Below are 16,336 nucleotides of genomic sequence, written 5' to 3'. Positions count from 1 at the left end.
CTGGTGAGCCCTGCCAGGCAGCCAGGGGCACTGCAGGGAGGGGCTCCTGTCCCAGAGCCACCTCCAGCTGCCGCACGCAGGCCCCAGGTGTGGCTGAGCAGGGTTTGTGGCACCAGGTGTGGCAGCTCTCCGAGAGGATCACTGTCAACGTGTGCTCGCTGCTGGACTGGAAGCGCTGCGTGGCCGTGCACCTCTGGTACCTGCTGCCCCCCACGGCCTCCATCTCCAAGGCTCTGGCCATGTACGAGTCAGCCTTTCAGGTGGGTCACTCCCTCCTGCCAAAAGGAGCCCTTCAGGGTGCTCCTGCCTCCCTGGTGCTGCATGGAGGCTCCTGTGAGCAGCCGGGAATTGCTGAGTGTGGGATTGGGTATAGGATGTGGGGGGAATGGCTTCCCACGGCCAGAGGGCAGGGCTGGATGGGAGATTGGGAATTAGGAATTGTTCCCTGGCAGGGTGGGCAGGCCCTGGCACAGGGTGCCCAGAGAAGCTGTGGGTGCTCCTGGATCCCTGAAAGCATCCCAAGCCAGGGTGGACAGGGCTTGGAGCAGCCTGGGACAGTGGAAGGTATCCCTATGCTAGGGGGTGGAGCTGGATGATCTTTAAGGTCCTTCCAACCCAAACCCTTCTGTGATTCTATAGAGTCATAAATTCCGTTGAGAAAACCCATTTATGGAGTGTTTCCAGGTTTTGTCTAGCTGTTTGACAGCTGGACAAAATTAGGAAGAGGGACAGTGGCCAACAGCAGGAAAGCCCTTTTGAGGCAGGCAGCCTGTTCTCCCACTGGGGTCATTAATCCTCAGCTGCCTTGTCCAGCAGCCCATGGTGCCCACACCCGGTGTGTGCCCCCTCAGCCCCCCCAGACAGTGTCCCACACCCCTGTGGCTGCATGCATTATGCAGAGCCCTGTGTGTTGCTGCAGAGCTCTCAGCTCTGTGTGCAGCAGGACAAAGGGTTCTGCTGAAAAACGTGTTTAATCATTTAACTAAAGCCAGCTCAGCCCTCCATCCTCAAGGCAGTCTAAGCACAGCAACAAGTCTGGAAACTTGTCACTGATGTTTGCTTCAGTATTTAGAGTGCACAGTGTTGAGCACTTCTGAATACCCAGCAGTAGTGAAAGTTCTTGGTTGTTCTGGCTGACTCGGTGTGCCCAGTGCTGCTCGTGGCTGCCCAGACCCTGCTTAGCTACAGAGAGAAGGCTCCCTGGGATGCACCCACTTCATTCCATCAAGGCCTGTGTGGTTTTCCAGCTACAGAAGCCTTTGGGAATACAGGCTGTGTGTGAGAGCTGGCTGTACCTCCAGGCAGTAGTTTTTAAGAGCTTGGTGTGAGACATGAACCTTCCCAAGCATTTTGGGTTCAGGTTTTTCATGTTAGTCCATAGTTCTGGGGAGGTTCCAGCTGCAGGTGCAGAAAGAGTCTCCTGAGCCTGCCGAGCTGTGGAATTCAGTTTTGTTCAGAATACTATCTTCAAACTTACTGGTGAAACTATCTCCCTAGAACACCTCAGAGTGTGAAAAATATGCCTGCTGTCCTCTGCCTCCTTACCTGGAAGATTCTGGGTATGTCATTGAGGAAGATGACAATGGTGGAAGGCCCCTGAGAGATGTCTGCTTCCATTTGTTAAAGCTCTACAGCGACAGGTAAGTGGGCAGAGAGTTCAGTAAGTATTTAGAAAAGTCATGATCAGTCAGTGGCTTCCCGAGTTCACCAGCCAGGGCTATGAAATCAGCCTGAACCTCTTAGAGCAGTCCAAAATCAGCCCCACATATATCCCTGACAGAAGGGGGTGTCACCTGGGGATGGTAGAGAAGGGGAACTGTTGGAACCCAGGGCAGTAGGGAACGTTAAGCTTTGGGGCACATTCGTGGGGGTTTAGGTGCTTTCTGTGTCTGAAGAGTGCAGGAAGGCTTCTCTGTAGCTGCCTTTTTTTGAAGGCAGTGAGAAATCTGCAGGGGAGCACATACGGAGGAAAAGGGGTGACAGTCTGGGTACAGACTCATAAGAATTTTAGCAGTAAATACTGTTAATTTTCTTCTTAAAAAAGAAAACCAAACCCCCACACGGATGTAAATCACACACGTGGAGGTGGGGGAAGGGAGGGGATTGGATTTGGTTTTGTGGGCACAATCAGCTCTCCCAGTTACCAGTTTTCCTTTGCAGGTCCTATGAGCTTGACCAGCTGCTGGATCCCCGGAGTGTCACCTCTGACCCGCTGGATTTCCGCCTCAGCTGGCACCTGTGGGAGGTGCTCCGGGCCCTGAACTACTGCCACCTGTCCCAGCAGAGCTGGGGGGTGCTCAACACCAGTTATGCTGCCCAGCTGGAGAGCGAGGGGCTGTGGGAATGGGCCGTGTTCGTGATGCTGCACGAGCCTGACACGCAGTGAGTGACCCCCTGTGACTGTCCTGGGCCTGGGCACGCCCTGAGTGACCCTGTGTGACTGTCCTGGGCACACAGTGACAGTCCTGGGCACACAGTGACAGACCCTGTGTGACTGTCCTGGGCCTGAGTGACCCTGTGTGACTGTCCTGGGCACACAGTGACAGTCCTGGGCACACAGTGACAGACCCTGTGTGACTGTCCTGGGCCTGAGTGACCCTGTGTGACTGTCCTGGGCACACAGTGACAGTCCTGGGCACACAGTGACAGACCCTGTGTGACTGTCCTGGGCCTGAGTGACCCTGTGTGACTGTCCTGGGCACACAGTGACAGTCCTGGGCACACAGTGACAGACCCTGTGTGACTGTCCTGGGCCTGAGTGACCCTGTGTGACAGTCCTGGGCACACAGTGACAGACCCTGTGTGACTGTCCTGGGCCTGAGTGACCCTGTGTGACTGTCCTGGGCACACAGTGACAGTCCTGGGCACACAGTGACAGACCCTGTGTGACTGTCCTGGGCCTGAGTGACCCTGTGTGACTGTCCTGGGCACACAGTGACAGACCCTGTGTGACTGTCCTGGGCCTGAGTGACCCTGTGTGACTGTCCTGGGCCTGAGTGACCCTGTGTGACAGTCCTGGGCACACAGTGACAGACCCTGTGTGACTGTCCTGGGCCTGAGTGACCCTGTGTGACTGTCCTGGGCACACAGTGACAGTTCTGGGCACACAGTGACAGACCCTGTGTGACTGTCCTGGGCCTGAGTGACCCTGTGTGACTGTCCTGGGCACACAGTGACAGACCCTGTGTGACTGTCCTGGGCCTGAGTGACCCTGTGTGACTGTCCTGGGCACACAGTGACAGACCCTGTGTGACTGTCCTGGGCCTGAGTGACCCTGTGTGACTGTCCTGGGCCTGAGTGACCCTGTGTGACAGTCCTGGGCACACAGTGACAGACCCTGTGTGACTGTCCTGGGCCTGAGTGACCCTGTGTGACTGTCCTGGGCACACAGTGACAGTTCTGGGCACACAGTGACAGACCCTGTGTGACTGTCCTGGGCCTGAGTGACCCTGTGTGACTGTCCTGGGCACACAGTGACAGACCCTGTGTGACTGTCCTGGGCCTGAGTGACCCTGTGTGACTGTCCTGGGCCTGAGTGACCCTGTGTGACAGTCCTGGGCACACAGTGACAGACCCTGTGTGACTGTCCTGGGCCTGAGTGACCCTGTGTGACTGTCCTGGGCACACAGTGACAGTTCTGGGCACACAGTGACAGACCCTGTGTGACTGTCCTGGGCCTGGACACAATGTGAGTGACCCCCTGTGACTGTCCTGGGCCTGGGCACGCCCTGAGTGACCCTGTGTGACTGTCCTGGGCCTGAGTGACCCTGTGTGACTGTCCTGGGCACACAGTGACAGTTCTGGGCACACAGTGACAGACCCTGTGTGACTGTCCTGGGCCTGAGTGACCCTGTGTGACTGTCCTGGGCCTGGACACAATGTGAGTGACCCCCTGTGACTGTCCTGGGCCTGGACACACCCTGAGTGACCTCCTGTGACTGTCCTGGGCCTGAGTGACCCTGTGTGACTGTCCTGGGCACGCAGTGACAGACCCTGTGAGACTGTCCTGGGCCTGGACACAATGTGAGTGACCCCGTGTGACTGTCCTGGGCCTTGAAATAACATGGGGTCAGTTCTAAAGACCTGTGGTCATAGTGGCTTCTCCCACATGGAAGTGTGCATCTGGAGGGCTTTGTGCCACTTGGGAAAATCGCTGATCCCAGAGTGGTGTGGGGTGGGGGAGCCCCTGAAGCCCATCTCCTCCAGTGTCTGCTCCTGGTGTGAGTGGCAGCAGAGCTGGTGTCAGTGACAGGCTGCCCTCTCTGTCCCCAGTGTCCGGGAGAAGGCCGTGCGGGAGCTGCTGAGCCGGCACTGCGCCCTGGCCGAGAGCCCCGAGTCCTGGGCCAAGGAGACCTTCCTGACACAGCGCCTCTGCGTCCCCCCACGCTGGATCCACGAGGCCAAGGCGGTTCGGGCCAGGATGGAGGGTGACAAGCACAAAGAGGCCCTTTTCCTGTTCAAGGCTGGGCACTGGAACCAGTGCCACAAGCTGGTTGTCAGGCACTTGGCCTCAGGTGGGTCTTGCTGCTCCTCTTGCATCCTGTCCTTTGAGCAGCACTCAAAGGCATGGCAGGAGTAGGAGTGGGATCCCCTCTGCTCTGGAGCCAGGCTGGGAGAGCTGAGGGGGTTCACCTGGAGAGGAGAAGGCTCCGGGGAGAGCTCAGAGCCCCTGCCAGGGCCTGAAGGGGCTCCAGGAGAGCTGGAGAGGGAGCGGGGACAAGTGGAAGGGGGTGGGATTGGATGATATTTAAGGTGCCTCCCAACCCAAACCAGTGAGTGACTCCCTGATTGCAAGCCATGAGGTGGCCAGTGAAGGGATGGAGGGCCTGGCAGTTCCAAACCAGCTCTCCCTGGATAGCTGGTGTGCTGCTTTTCCTGGGCAAACAGGGAAGCAGGGCTTTCCCTGCTGCACAGCCCCACCTTCCTGGAGCACAGGGGCCTCTGGGAGGAAGGGCAGCAGTGGCCTTGCTGTTCCTGATCTGTGCGTGTCCCTGCTGTGGGAGACGAGGTGGCCTCTGTTCCTCTCCTGTTGTCTCCAGATGCAATTATCAACGAGAACTACAAGTACTTGAAAGGATTCCTGGAGGACCTGGCACCTCCGGAGCGCAGCGCGCTCATCCAGGACTGGGAGCTGGCGGGGCTGGTCTACCTCGACTACATCCGTGTCAACGAGATGCTGGACAGGATTCAGCAGGTATGGCAGCTGCCTTCCCTGTGCCTTGGGAGCTCACACGCAGTCTGCATTCAGGCTCTTACTGACTCTTGAGGGGGAGTTGGTGCTTCTCTGTGGCAGGCACTTCAAATTGAGCATGGGGCATCTCTAAAACCGGGCTTTGCTATCTGCTGTCACAGCAAGGGGTGGGCTGTGCCCTGCAGATGTGGCTGTGAGACAGTGACAAGTGAAAGGGACGGGACAAACCCAGCAGTCTCCATGTCCATTCCCCACATTCCTGTCCAAGCTTCCCCTTTCCCTGCTCCGGAGTGAATTCAGGCAGGTTTTGGTGTAGTGTCACCTGGTGGGTGAGTTTAGCTGTGGCTGTGCAGCCTTGGAGCTGACTCGTGCTTGCTTCCAGCTGGATGTTTCCACCTACGAGCTGGAGCGGTTACACACCAAAGTGACGTCCCTGTGCAACAGGATAGAGCAGCTGCAGTGCCACACGGCCAAGGACCGCCTGGCTCAGTCGGGTATGGTGACACCCTGTCCGCAGCTCCCTGGGACAGCCAGTTCCACACCTGGCTGGCACCCGGGCAGCAGCTGTGTCCCAAACATTTGGGTTGGAAAAGACCTTTTAGATTGAATCCAACCATTCCCCAGCACTGCCAAGGCCACCACTGTCCCCAAGTGTCACATCCACACAGCTGTGAAATCCCTCCAGGGATGGGGACTCCTCCACCTCCCGGGGCAGCTGTGGAAGGGCTGCACAGCCCTATCTGGGAAGGAATTTTCTCAGTATCTGACCTGAGCCTCCCCTGGCCCAGCCTGAGGCCATTCCCTCTCCTCCTGTCCCTGTCCCCTGGGAACAGAGCCCAACCCACCCTGGACCTCCTTTTCTTCAGGCTGAGCCTCCTCAACCCTTTGGGGGAAGAATTTTTCCCCAGTATCCAACCTAAACCTCTCCTGGCACAGCCTATTTCCTCTCCCCCTGTGGCTGCACTGCCCGTGCTGAGGGAGGGAACAGGGAGAGGACAGCACGGTCAGCGTGCCTTCGCTCCCGAACTGCCCCCACCCCTGGGTTTGCTCTGGAGCGCTCCCGGGGCGGAGCGCACGCAGAGCCGCTGTCCCCGCTCTTGCAGACATGGCGAAGCGCTTGGCCAACGTGCTGCGGGTGGTGCTGAGCCTGCAGCAGGGCCCCGAGGCGGGCCCCGAGCCCGCGGAGCCGCGCGTGCCCCTGCGGCTGCTGGCCCCGCACATCGGCCGCCTGCCCATGCCCGAGGACTACGCGCTGGAGGAGCTGCGCGGCCTCACCCAGGCCTACCTGCGCGAGCTGGCCCTGGCCGCGCACTGACCGCTGCCGGCCGCCCGGCCGGGCCCGGCCTGGCCGGCGCCCACCCAGGACTCGCTGCGGGACGAGCAGCCGGGGCAGAGCTGCCCGTCGGGAAACGCTCCGCGCCCGTCGCGGGCTCCTGCCCCAGCGGCCCCGGCACCGCCCCCTGCCCACGGAAGGTCTTCATGCATGAGGAGTATCGAAAGGTTTTTATCAAAAAAATATAAATAAATGCTCTAGATTATTTTCCTGTCTTTTTGAAAACCACAAATAAAATGTTTATAGTACTCCCACGGGTTCCTTTGCTTTTTAAGGCAGGGGTTTGGGTTTGTAGGTGTGTGTCCTTTGCTGTGTCACCCCGGGGTGGTTGGGCTGGGTGGGCAGGGGGAAAGGACAGCCCAGGAATGTCTGGTACAATCCCACCTTGCCTTCAGTGGTGATCAGGGTAGGCTCCTTCAGAATCTTGGGAGGAAACATCACTGGTCTCCAGGACGGAGTATGGGGAACCCAGATAAACCAGATTGTGGTTTGGTACTGAAAGGGGCTTGTGTAAAAGCTGGAGAGGGACAGGACACAGGGAATGGCTCCCACTGCTGGAGGGCAGGGCTGGATGGGATACTGGGAAGAGCAGCTGGGGCTGCCCCTGGATGCCTGGCAGTGCCCAAGGCCAGGTTGGACACTGGGGCTGGAGCAGCCTGGGGCAGTGGGAGGTGTCCCTGTCCCCGGCCGGTGGCACGTTCAGGTGACACTGGCTGTGTGCAGGGGCCGGGTCACGGCGGCTTCGCCTCCTTCCATTACTGTAATTGGGCCTGAGCAGCCCCGGCCCGGGCGGGACGGGCTGGGATGAATAATTCACCGCCTGGAAACAAAACCTCCGGCCTCAAAACCGCTCGGCATCTGCCGCCGGGGCTCGCCGTGGGAAAGGTGCCAGGAGGCGCCGGGGGAGAGGAGCCGGCGGATTCCGCGGGGCTGGAGCTGGGGGATGCTCCGGCATCCCTGCCCCTCGCTGCTTTGTGTCCTGGCTCCCTCAGCCTCCCGGGATTTCCCTCCCACCGAACGGGAACGATCTGCCTCTTCCCTTGCCTTGCTCTTTCCCAGGGCCGGAGAGCGGGATGTCCCTTGCTGTGCAGGGGGTCGCTCCTCTCCGGGGCTGCACCAGCCGCCCTCGGCTCCGCCGCCGCGGCGGTGTCGCCGTCCCGCGGCTGCGGTGTCCCCGGGCCGGGGCAGGTGACAGGCACCGCCTGGCTGTCCCCTGCGCCTCCCAAACCCATCCCGAAGGGGCTCGGCTGCCCCCGGAGCCCATCCCGGCCCCTGCCCCCTCCCAGCCGGGACCGGCGGGGGGCACCCACCGTGACCCCTCGCCGTGGGTGCCTGGGGGGCCGTGCCCCCCCGCCCTGTCCCCGCCCTGACGTCACCCGGCCCCCCCGTGTCCCCGGACCTGCGGCGGGATGGAGCCCGGAGCTCGCCTGTGCCTCGCCCTCTGCCTCGCCGGCGTCCTCCCGGCCCCGGGTGAGCAGGGGGGCTCGAGGGACGGCCCCGGTCCCTGGGGCGGCATCGCCGCGCACACAGGGAATCCCGGGGCTGGGGGCTCGGCTGGCGGTGAGCAGGGACGGGGGTCCCGTCGTGCTCCTCCGTCCCTTCCAGCTGCCGCGGGGTCCCGCGGCCGGGTCCTGGGGATCCCTCGGGAGGGGTCCGGCTGCACCCCGGCCCCTCCAAGCCCCCGCTCCGGGTGTCCCCAGGCTGCCGGGGGGCACCGGGAAGGTTCGCCTACAAACTGCTCCACGACCTCTTCGCCAACTACTCCAGCGCCCTGCGCCCCGTGGAGGACACGGACCGGGCGCTGAACGTCACCCTCAAGGTCACCTTGGCCCAGATCATCGACATGGTGAGCACCGGGCACGGCACCGGCCCCGCGCCCTGCTCCCCGCAGCGCGTCCTGCTGGACCCCGCGCTGACGCTCAGCCCTTGAAACAGCCCGGGTCCGCCCCCAGAGCAGCCCAGGTGGCCTCGAGTCAGCTCAGAGCCCTTTGCAGACAGCCGGTCCCCTCCCAAAACCAGCACGACCCCCTCGAATCCAGCTCAGCTCCACGGAGCACCCGGAGAGGCCACTGGGCTGGGGGCCGAGGGGAGTGGGGTGGCCCCGGGGTCCATTCCCCCACGCCCACCCTCTCCCCCCGGCAGGACGAGAGGAACCAGGTCCTCACCTCCTACCTGTGGGTCCGCCAGACCTGGCTGGACGCGCACCTCACCTGGGACAAGGACGAGTACGGCGGCATCGACAGCATCCGCATCCCCAGCAGCTACGTCTGGCGGCCGGACATCATCCTCTACAACAAGTGCGTGGTGCTTGGCCCCCGCGGCTGCTCCCGGGGCCGGGGGGCCCGGCTGGGGCTGGGGGGCTGCACGGGGTGCTGCCAGCATCGGGGTGGCAACAGGAGGGTCCTGGAGGGCAAGATGCAGAGAGATGAGGGGCGGGGGTGCTGGCAGCAGCCAGGTGCGCCTGGGACTGGCCCCACCGCCGAGGGGACAACCAGGGGCTGCACAGGGAGGGGATGTGGCCCCACGGGCACCCCTCCCTGCCCAGCGCCGATGAGCACTTCGGCGGCTCCATGGAGACCAACGTGGTGCTGCGCTCCGACGGGCACATCATGTGGGACTCGCCCGCCATCACCAAGAGCTCCTGCAAGGTGGACGTGTCCTACTTCCCCTTCGACGGGCAGCAGTGCCGCCTGACCTTCGGCTCCTGGACCTACAACGGGAACCAGATCGACCTCCGCAACCAGCTGGACACCGGGGACCTGACGGACTTCGTGGAGAACGTGGAGTGGGAGGTGCTGGGCATGCCGGCCACGAGGAACGTCATCACCTACGGCTGCTGCTCCGAGCCCTACCCCGACGTCACCTACACCCTGCTCCTGCGCCGCCGCGCCTCCTTCTACATCTTCAACCTGCTCCTGCCCTGCATCATGGTCTCCTTCCTGGCGCCCCTGGGCTTCTACCTGCCGGCCGACTCGGGGGAGAAGGTGTCACTGGGGGTGACGGTGCTGCTGGCCCTCACCGTGTTCCAGCTGCTGGTGGCCGAGAGCATGCCCCCCTCGGAGAGCGTCCCGCTCATCGGTGAGCCCAGCGGCGCCCAGCGCCGGGCTCTGTGCCGGGGCTGGGGTCAGGGCTTGGCACGGGGGGAGCCAAGCACCCCCTGTGGGGTGCAGGACCCCCCCGTGCCCCCTGCCAGTGCCCGCTGCCCCCACAGGGAAGTACTACATCGCCACCATGACCATGATCACGGCCTCCACCGCGCTCACCATCTTCATCATGAACGTGCACCACTGCGGGCCGGGGGCCCGGCCCGTGCCGCCCTGGGCGCGCCGGCTCATCCTGCACCACATGGCCCGGCTCTGCTGCGTCTACGAGGTGGGCGAGAGCTGCAAGAGCCCCCAGCGGGCACCGGGCGGGCGGGCAGCTGCGGGGGATGCCGGGGGAGCGGGGGAAAGCCCCGGGGAGGGGCAGGTGGGCACGGAGGTGCGGGGCTGCCCCTGGGACCACTGCCTGTGCCACCACGAAGCCCTGCTGAGGAACGTTGGATACATCGCCGGCTGCTTCCGGCGCCACCGCGCCAACCAGCGCCGCACCGGCGAGTGGAAGAAGGTGGCCAAGGTGATGGACCGCTTCTTCATGTGGGTCTTCTTCCTCATGGTCTTCCTCATGAGCGTGCTGGTCCTGGGCAACGCTGCCTGATGGCTCTGCAGACCCAGCACTGCAAACCCCCAGGGATAGCTGGGGTGCCTCCTGAGGGACGCACAAATGCCCCTGGTCCCCCCCAGAGCTGCAGGGTGGGAGCTGCACCGTCACTGGGGAAGAGGTGCCCGAGAGTGGGACCCCCAGCTGCAAGGCTGAGGGGTGCCAGCCCCTGTCCCACTCTACCAGAGTGGGCACCCGCGTCCCCCCGTGGCATCCTGCACCTGAGAAATCCACCAAACTGGAAATAAACCCTGGAACGCGTGTCCTGCCCCTGCTGCCTGGGACAAGGGTGCTGCCCGGGCTGAGGGTGGCCCTGGGAGGGATGGGGGGATCAGGCCCTGAGCCTTGGCTGACGGATGGGGCTCCCCATGGAGAGGGGTGTGGGGCTTCCCACGGGAAGAAGCTCCCAGCGGGAGCTCTGGAGCTGCTGCCCCGCCTGGCCAGGACAGGCTGGTGCCGTGGTCCATCAGTGCCCACCCAGCCCAGCCTGGGGCAGCCACAGTCCCATGGCAGCCCGGCCCCTCGGGGAACCCTTCCCAGCCCCGGGAAGGGAAGGGAAGGGAAATGAAGGGAAGGGAAGGGAAGGGAAGGGAAGGGAAGGGAAGGGAAGGGAAGGGAAGGGAAGGGAAGGGAAGGGAAGGGAAGGGAAGGGAAGGGAAGGGAAATTATAAACTCTCCAGGACTGGTGGGTGTTATGATGGGGGGAGTCGCTCCTGGGCACAGCGAGCACCAAAGGAGGAGTTTGGGATTCTCAGGGGAGCAAGGAGGGAGGCAGAAGGAGTGGAGAGGGATGGCCTTTGGGAGAAGGGGCAGCAAAGCAGGAGGTGACAAGGATGTCCTGAAGTCCTGCAGGGGAAACAAGAAGTCCCAGCAGCTCCGGATGAACCTTGGGAATGCCTCCTGGAGATCATGGAACTGCGTGGGGAGCTGCCATGGGGGCTGCAGCTGCCCAGCACCCGCCTGTGTGCTCCTGGGCAGCCCCACGGCTCCACTTCGGTAGCCTGGCACATGGGCATGTCCCCTTTGTCTAGTGGCACTCAGAAGTCACACAGGGGTCTCTGCCTGTCCTGTGATGTCACACACGGGGCTCCTGCTGGCCCACACTGTCACAAAGGGGCCTCTGCCCACCTGCTGGGGTATAAAAGGGACCATGGGATGCTGTGGCACCGCAGACTGGCATCACCAGAGCCTCTGCCACCCCAGCCGGGTTGGGGGCCCTTCACTGGGGCCCCGCAGGTCACGGGGGAGCCTCTTCACCAGCCTGTGCTGGTGAGCTGGATTGCCACAGACAGTGCCATGGAATTCATCAACATCTTCACCCTGGGTGAGCTGGTGGCAGTCACGATGGTGGTGCTGCAGCTCATCCTGGTCATTGTCGTGCTACGGGACAAGCGTCTGTGGGTAGGTGGCCTCTGAACTGCTGTGTGGGCTGGGCTGGGCTGGGCTGGGCCATGTGGGCTTGGGGTGTGTTGGTGTGGCATGCGTGGCAGGACAATGTGGGGCATTCTGGGGAGCTGCTCTTGTCTCACCCATCTGCGGTTCTTGCAGAGGATCTGTCAGAACTCAAAGCATGCAAGCGCAGCGAGAGGCCGGCTGGAGGGGCAGAGCAACGTGGACAGAGCACAGAGATCAGCAGAGATGGAGCTGCTCCATGGCAGCTCCCCACGCGGTTCCATGAGCTCCAGGAGGCGTTTCCCAAGGTTCATCCGGAGCTGCCAGGACTCCCAGGTGCTCTTCGAGGAGCACCGCAAGGAGCTGGAGGCACAGCTGTCCCAGTGGCCGAGGATGCAGAGGGGCTGCAGGGCGGCCCAGCCTGAGGTGCCCGTGGAGCCGGGGCTGCTGGGGGGCAAAGAGTCACCGCAGGGCCCCAGAGAGGAGCGGCCCAAGGCGGGCACGGACAGCGCGGCCGAAAAGGACAAAGCCAAGGCCAAGAGACGAGGCAGCGGCAGCGCCCTGGAGCTGGAGCACGGCAGCGGCTGCACGGCCATGGCCTGGTTCATCCCCAGGGACGTGCAGATCACCGAGGCCGTGGGCACGGAGGGCAGCGGCAGCCGCAGCAGCAGCAGCAGCTCGCTGGGGCTGGCGTTCAGCATCCAGAGCGCGGACCCGTGGTGGGGCCCGGCGCTGCCCCCCGCCCCGCTGCCGCGGCCGGCGGGCCGGGGCCGGGAGCTGGGCCGGGCCGTGGGCAAGCTCCAGGCCAGGCTTGGGAGGTGCCTGGCAGCCTGGTGCAGCCGCCGCCTCCTCCCATGGTGCTGCCGCCGCCACTGAGCCCCCGCTGCACCCGCGGTGCGGAGCCACAGGAACGGAACGCGGCTGTGTCCATGTTTGTGGCCCTGTCCGTATCCGCGGCCATGCCCGTGTCTGTGTCCATGTCCGTGTCCATGCCCATGTCTGTGTCCATGTCCGTGTCCGTGCCTGTGCCCGTGCCTGTGCCCGTGTCTGTGCCCGTGCCCGTGTCCGTGTCCGTGGCCGTGCCCTTGCCCGTGCCCGTGCCCATGCCCATGCCCGTGTCTGTGGCCGTGGCTGTGTCCGTGTCTGTGTCCTTGCCCATGTCCGTGTCCGTGGTCGTGCCCGTGCCCATGCCCTTGCCCGTGCCCTTGCCCGTGCCCATGCCCATGCCCGTGTCCGTGGCCGTGGCTGTGTCCGTGTCTGTGTCCTTGCCCATGTCTGTGTCCGTGGTCATGCCCGTGCCCATGCCCGTGCCCACGCCCGTGCCTGTGCAGAGCAGCCGTGGCTGGCCCAGCCATTGCCACATGCCCAGCTCTGCCCAGCCTGTCCTGGAAGGGATTGGCTTGCTCAGGCAGGACCTGACTCTCCCAGACCCACGCTCTCCAGGCCTGATCCCTGGGCACCTCGGACTTTTCCTTATTCTTTGTCTCAATGTTTCCTCTCAGCAATGAAAAAAAAAAAAAAACCAAACAAAAAAATACCCCAACCAAACCAAACCTAATGTGGTATTTGTAAAAGTAAGTTTTAGAGTCTTTCACAGCAGCAGCCACATTAAGTTCTAGTGGGGCTTTGGCCCGTCTCGTTTTCCCCCTGCAGGACTTCAGGACATCCTTGTCACCTCCTGCTTTGCTGCCCCTTCTTCCAAAGGCCATCCCTCTCCACTCCTGCTGCCTCCCTCCTTGCTCCCCTGAGAATCCCAAACTCCTCCTTTGGTGCTCGCTGTGCCCAGGAGCGACTCCCCCAATCACATCACTTCTTCTTTTCTCTTCTCTTGTTTGTATTTTGCCTTTCAATGTTTTTTGTATTATGTTTCTATTCACTCACGAGTTTCTCACAGCCCTGTGCCCAAGGCTGCCAGGGCTCTCCCCTGGGTTCCTGGGTGTCACAAAGACATTTCTGACTGCCCCACGCTGTCCCAAAGAGGGTCCTGGCTGCCCCATGATGTCACACAGGGGATTCTGCCAGACTGCCAGGCTATAAAAGGGGCCCCACAGGAGCAGCCAGTGCTGGGCACAACAGTCTGGCAGGGTCTTGGCAGACAACAGCCTCAGCCTCTGCCACCCCACCAGGGTTGGATTTCCATCTCTGGGACCCCGCAGGTCACGGGGGAGCCTCTTCACCAGCCTGTGCTGGTGAGCTGGAGCTCCAGGGATGGTACCATGGGGTGCCCCAAGACCTTCAGCCAAGGTTCATCCGAACCTCCCAGGCCCTCAGCAAGGAGCACGGCAAGGAGCTGGAGGCACAGCTGCCCCAGCGGCCGAGGATGCAGAGGGGCTGCAGGGCGGCCCAGCCTGAGGTGCCCGTGGAGCCAGGGCTGCTGGGGGGCAAAGAGTCACCTCAGGGCCCCAGAGAGGAGCGGCCCAAGGCAGGCACGGACAGCGCGGCCAAAAAGGACAAAGCCAAGGCCAAGAGACGCAGCAGCATGCTCCTGGAGCTGGAACAAGGCAGCAGCTCCACGGCCATGGCCTGGTTCATCCCCGCTGGAGAAGGGCAGCCCTTTGGCCCCAAGGCACCAAGGAACATCAGCTCACTGGGGCTGGGCAGGACCGTCACCGCTCCTCGGGGCAGCGGATCCCTGTCACTGCCCAGGCCCCGGCAGCAGGTGCCCGAGGAGAGTGGCAGGGGGGCAGGGTGTGGCCTCCTGGAGCTCTGCTCCTCCCTGAGGGAGTTCGTGGTGGGCTGGTGGACACGACACACCCAGCGCCGCCACAGCCGCCACGTCCACTTCGCCAGCCCCCTGGTGACAGTGAGGTACATTGACTAGAGGGGCTGTGGACATCGCCCTCCGAGAGCCGTGGAATTCATTTCTCATTAATAAATTATCGAAACCCATGAGTTTCTTACTTTTACCATTTCAGTTCTGCCCCCCACCATCCCTACAGGGATGCGGGAAGGTGCTCCTAGCCATGGCAGGGGGATTGGAATGAGATGATTTTTAAGGTCTCTCCCTCTCGGGGTCTCAATGCTGGGCTGACCCCAAGATTGTAAAAGTCTTTGCTTCCTAGCCCGCCACAGCCAAAGAAGGAGTCTAGAATGCTTCGGATCGTGTTCTCAAGGTTGTTTATTTTTCCTTACCTAGAACATGTTCTCTCTGCCCTGCTGAGCTCTGTCCAGCAGGTCGGCCATGGCATTCTGTCTGCCCTCAGGGCGGTGTTCACATTTTATGCCAAAAGTTACGTGTAGTCTGCTTACAATAACGTGCCAATAACTATCACCCATGTCAGACAGTGTGTCTGTGCCTTAAACCAACAGAAAAGTGTCACCATCACAGCGAGACATGGAGGGCAAGGAGAAGGACAAGAAGGTCAGGACACACCCAAATTCCTCCATTTTGTACCCCTGAATCACATTCTAAAAACCCTAAAATTCTGCTTTTCCACCCTGTGTTAGTTCAAATATCACACTACTCAAATCCTTGTGGTTTGTAATTCCTCATACAGAGTTGGCAGCTTTTTCCACGGGCCAAAATCAAAGCCACGGGTGTTTTTGACTTCATGCCAAGGTCTCCAAGCTGCCTGCCAGGGTCTGGAGACAGCCAGGGCAGCCAGAGGGATGGGTGTCCTGGACTCCGACACCTCCCAACCCAAACCGCTCTATGATTGCATAGTGATGCCACGCTGCTTGTGCTGGAACTCCATGGCATGACTTTCTTGCTGGGTGGGAGTTGGTCACACCTGGCATTCCCCAGGGGAACTGTGCCATCGTTTATGGCTGCAGCTCTTGGTGTGGAGAGGGTCCTGTGCTAAGAGCTGGACTAAAACCCGTGGCTGGTTCCTGCAGGGCACAGTCCAGGACCTCAGGGCTGTGCCAGACTCCAGCCCGGTGTCTCTGCTGACCGTGGCTCTCTGGGTGCCGCTGCAGCTGAGCAGGGACAGATTCCCAACAAAGCCCAGCACTCCCCACCTCCCACTGAATGCAAGGGCTAAAAGGTGGTGACAAAAACCAGACTGATGATGGTCTGTGCTGTGCCAGGCAGGAGAACCTGGGGTTCTGTGCATGCCAGGCCAGCGGGGCAGCTCCTCAGTGTTCTTTGAAACAAGAACAAGAAACTCTCACCTGCCAGCTGGAGCTGCTGATCTCCTGGACAGGAGAGTGCCTGGGGCCCAGACTGGGCACAGAATCATAGAACCCTTTCACTTGAAAAGGACCTTTTAAATCCCACCCAGTGCCACCCTGCCATGGCAGGGACACCTCCCACTGTGCCAGGCTGCTCCAGCCCCAGTGTCCAGCCTGGCCTTGGGCACTGCCAGGGATCCAGGGGCAGCCCCAGCTGCTCTGGGAATTCCATCCCAGCCCCTGCCCACCCTGCCAGGGAACAATTCCCAATTCCCAATCTCCCATCCAGCCCTGCCCTCTGGCAATGGGAAGCCATTCCCCCTTGTCCCATCTCTCCATCCCTTATTCTCCATCTCTCTTGCAGGCCCCTTCAAAATGCCACCTGCAGCAGGTCCACGAGGCCAAGCCAGTGCACAGTTGAGGTGGAGGCTGAATTTCCCATCCCATCAACTTTTCCTCTTTATTCCCTTTCTAACACTCTGACCACTCCCTCAGGCAGCCTCTGAGGCAAGTCTACAACAATAAATACAGCTGATAACCAACCCCATCCTCTAATCAACACCCTGTTGGACTTTGGGTGAAGCCGCCTGCCAGCTCATCTCGTCAGT

The 16,336-nt window shown here is 61.7% G+C and overlaps 3 protein-coding genes across 12 annotated transcripts in view; all 3 read left to right on the top strand.

Moving 5' to 3' along the window:
* The window catches only part of NUP98 (nucleoporin 98 and 96 precursor), a 36,913-nt gene extending 30,140 nt beyond the window's left edge, over positions 1-6,773 (top strand). For all 7 annotated transcript variants that reach the window (XM_068179168.1, XM_068179186.1, XM_068179180.1 and 4 more), the window contains 7 exons: positions 117-260; positions 1,498-1,640; positions 2,161-2,382; positions 4,273-4,514; positions 5,040-5,194; positions 5,574-5,685; positions 6,295-6,773. In XM_068179168.1, the coding sequence (XP_068035269.1) occupies positions 117-260; positions 1,498-1,640; positions 2,161-2,382; positions 4,273-4,514; positions 5,040-5,194; positions 5,574-5,685; positions 6,295-6,506 (1,230 nt within the window). In that variant the 3' untranslated portion in view covers positions 6,507-6,773. The remainder of the gene's footprint in view (positions 1-116; positions 261-1,497; positions 1,641-2,160; positions 2,383-4,272; positions 4,515-5,039; positions 5,195-5,573; positions 5,686-6,294) is intronic.
* Positions 6,774-7,896: 1,123 nt separating this feature from the next.
* CHRNA10 (cholinergic receptor nicotinic alpha 10 subunit) lies at positions 7,897-10,249 on the top strand. Of its 4 annotated transcripts, none has more exons than XM_068179378.1 (5): positions 7,897-7,994; positions 8,225-8,370; positions 8,667-8,821; positions 9,206-9,602; positions 9,736-10,249. In XM_068179378.1, exons 4-5 carry the CDS (start codon positions 9,326-9,328, stop codon positions 10,218-10,220), a joined length of 762 nt encoding a protein of 253 aa, XP_068035479.1. In that variant the 5' UTR covers positions 7,897-7,994; positions 8,225-8,370; positions 8,667-8,821; positions 9,206-9,325; the 3' UTR covers positions 10,221-10,249. The 4 variants fall into 4 exon arrangements, with proteins under 4 accessions (XP_068035479.1, XP_068035461.1, XP_068035490.1 ...); XM_068179360.1 differs by having other exon boundaries at positions 9,070-9,602; XM_068179389.1 differs by having other exon boundaries at positions 7,935-7,994; positions 8,292-8,370.
* Positions 10,250-11,452: 1,203 nt separating this feature from the next.
* Positions 11,453-12,491, top strand: LOC137465880 (uncharacterized). Its single transcript, XM_068177880.1, has 2 exons — positions 11,453-11,624; positions 11,772-12,491. The coding sequence occupies exons 1-2, from the start codon at positions 11,520-11,522 to the stop codon at positions 12,489-12,491; spliced, it is 825 nt and encodes a 274-aa protein (XP_068033981.1). The 5' UTR covers positions 11,453-11,519.
* Positions 12,492-16,336: the final 3,845 nt, after the last annotated feature.

Source organism: Anomalospiza imberbis, chromosome 2, assembly GCF_031753505.1.
Source record: "Anomalospiza imberbis isolate Cuckoo-Finch-1a 21T00152 chromosome 2, ASM3175350v1, whole genome shotgun sequence".
NCBI lineage: Eukaryota > Metazoa > Chordata > Aves > Passeriformes > Viduidae > Anomalospiza > Anomalospiza imberbis.
This window is presented reverse-complemented; position numbering and strand designations above follow the sequence as displayed.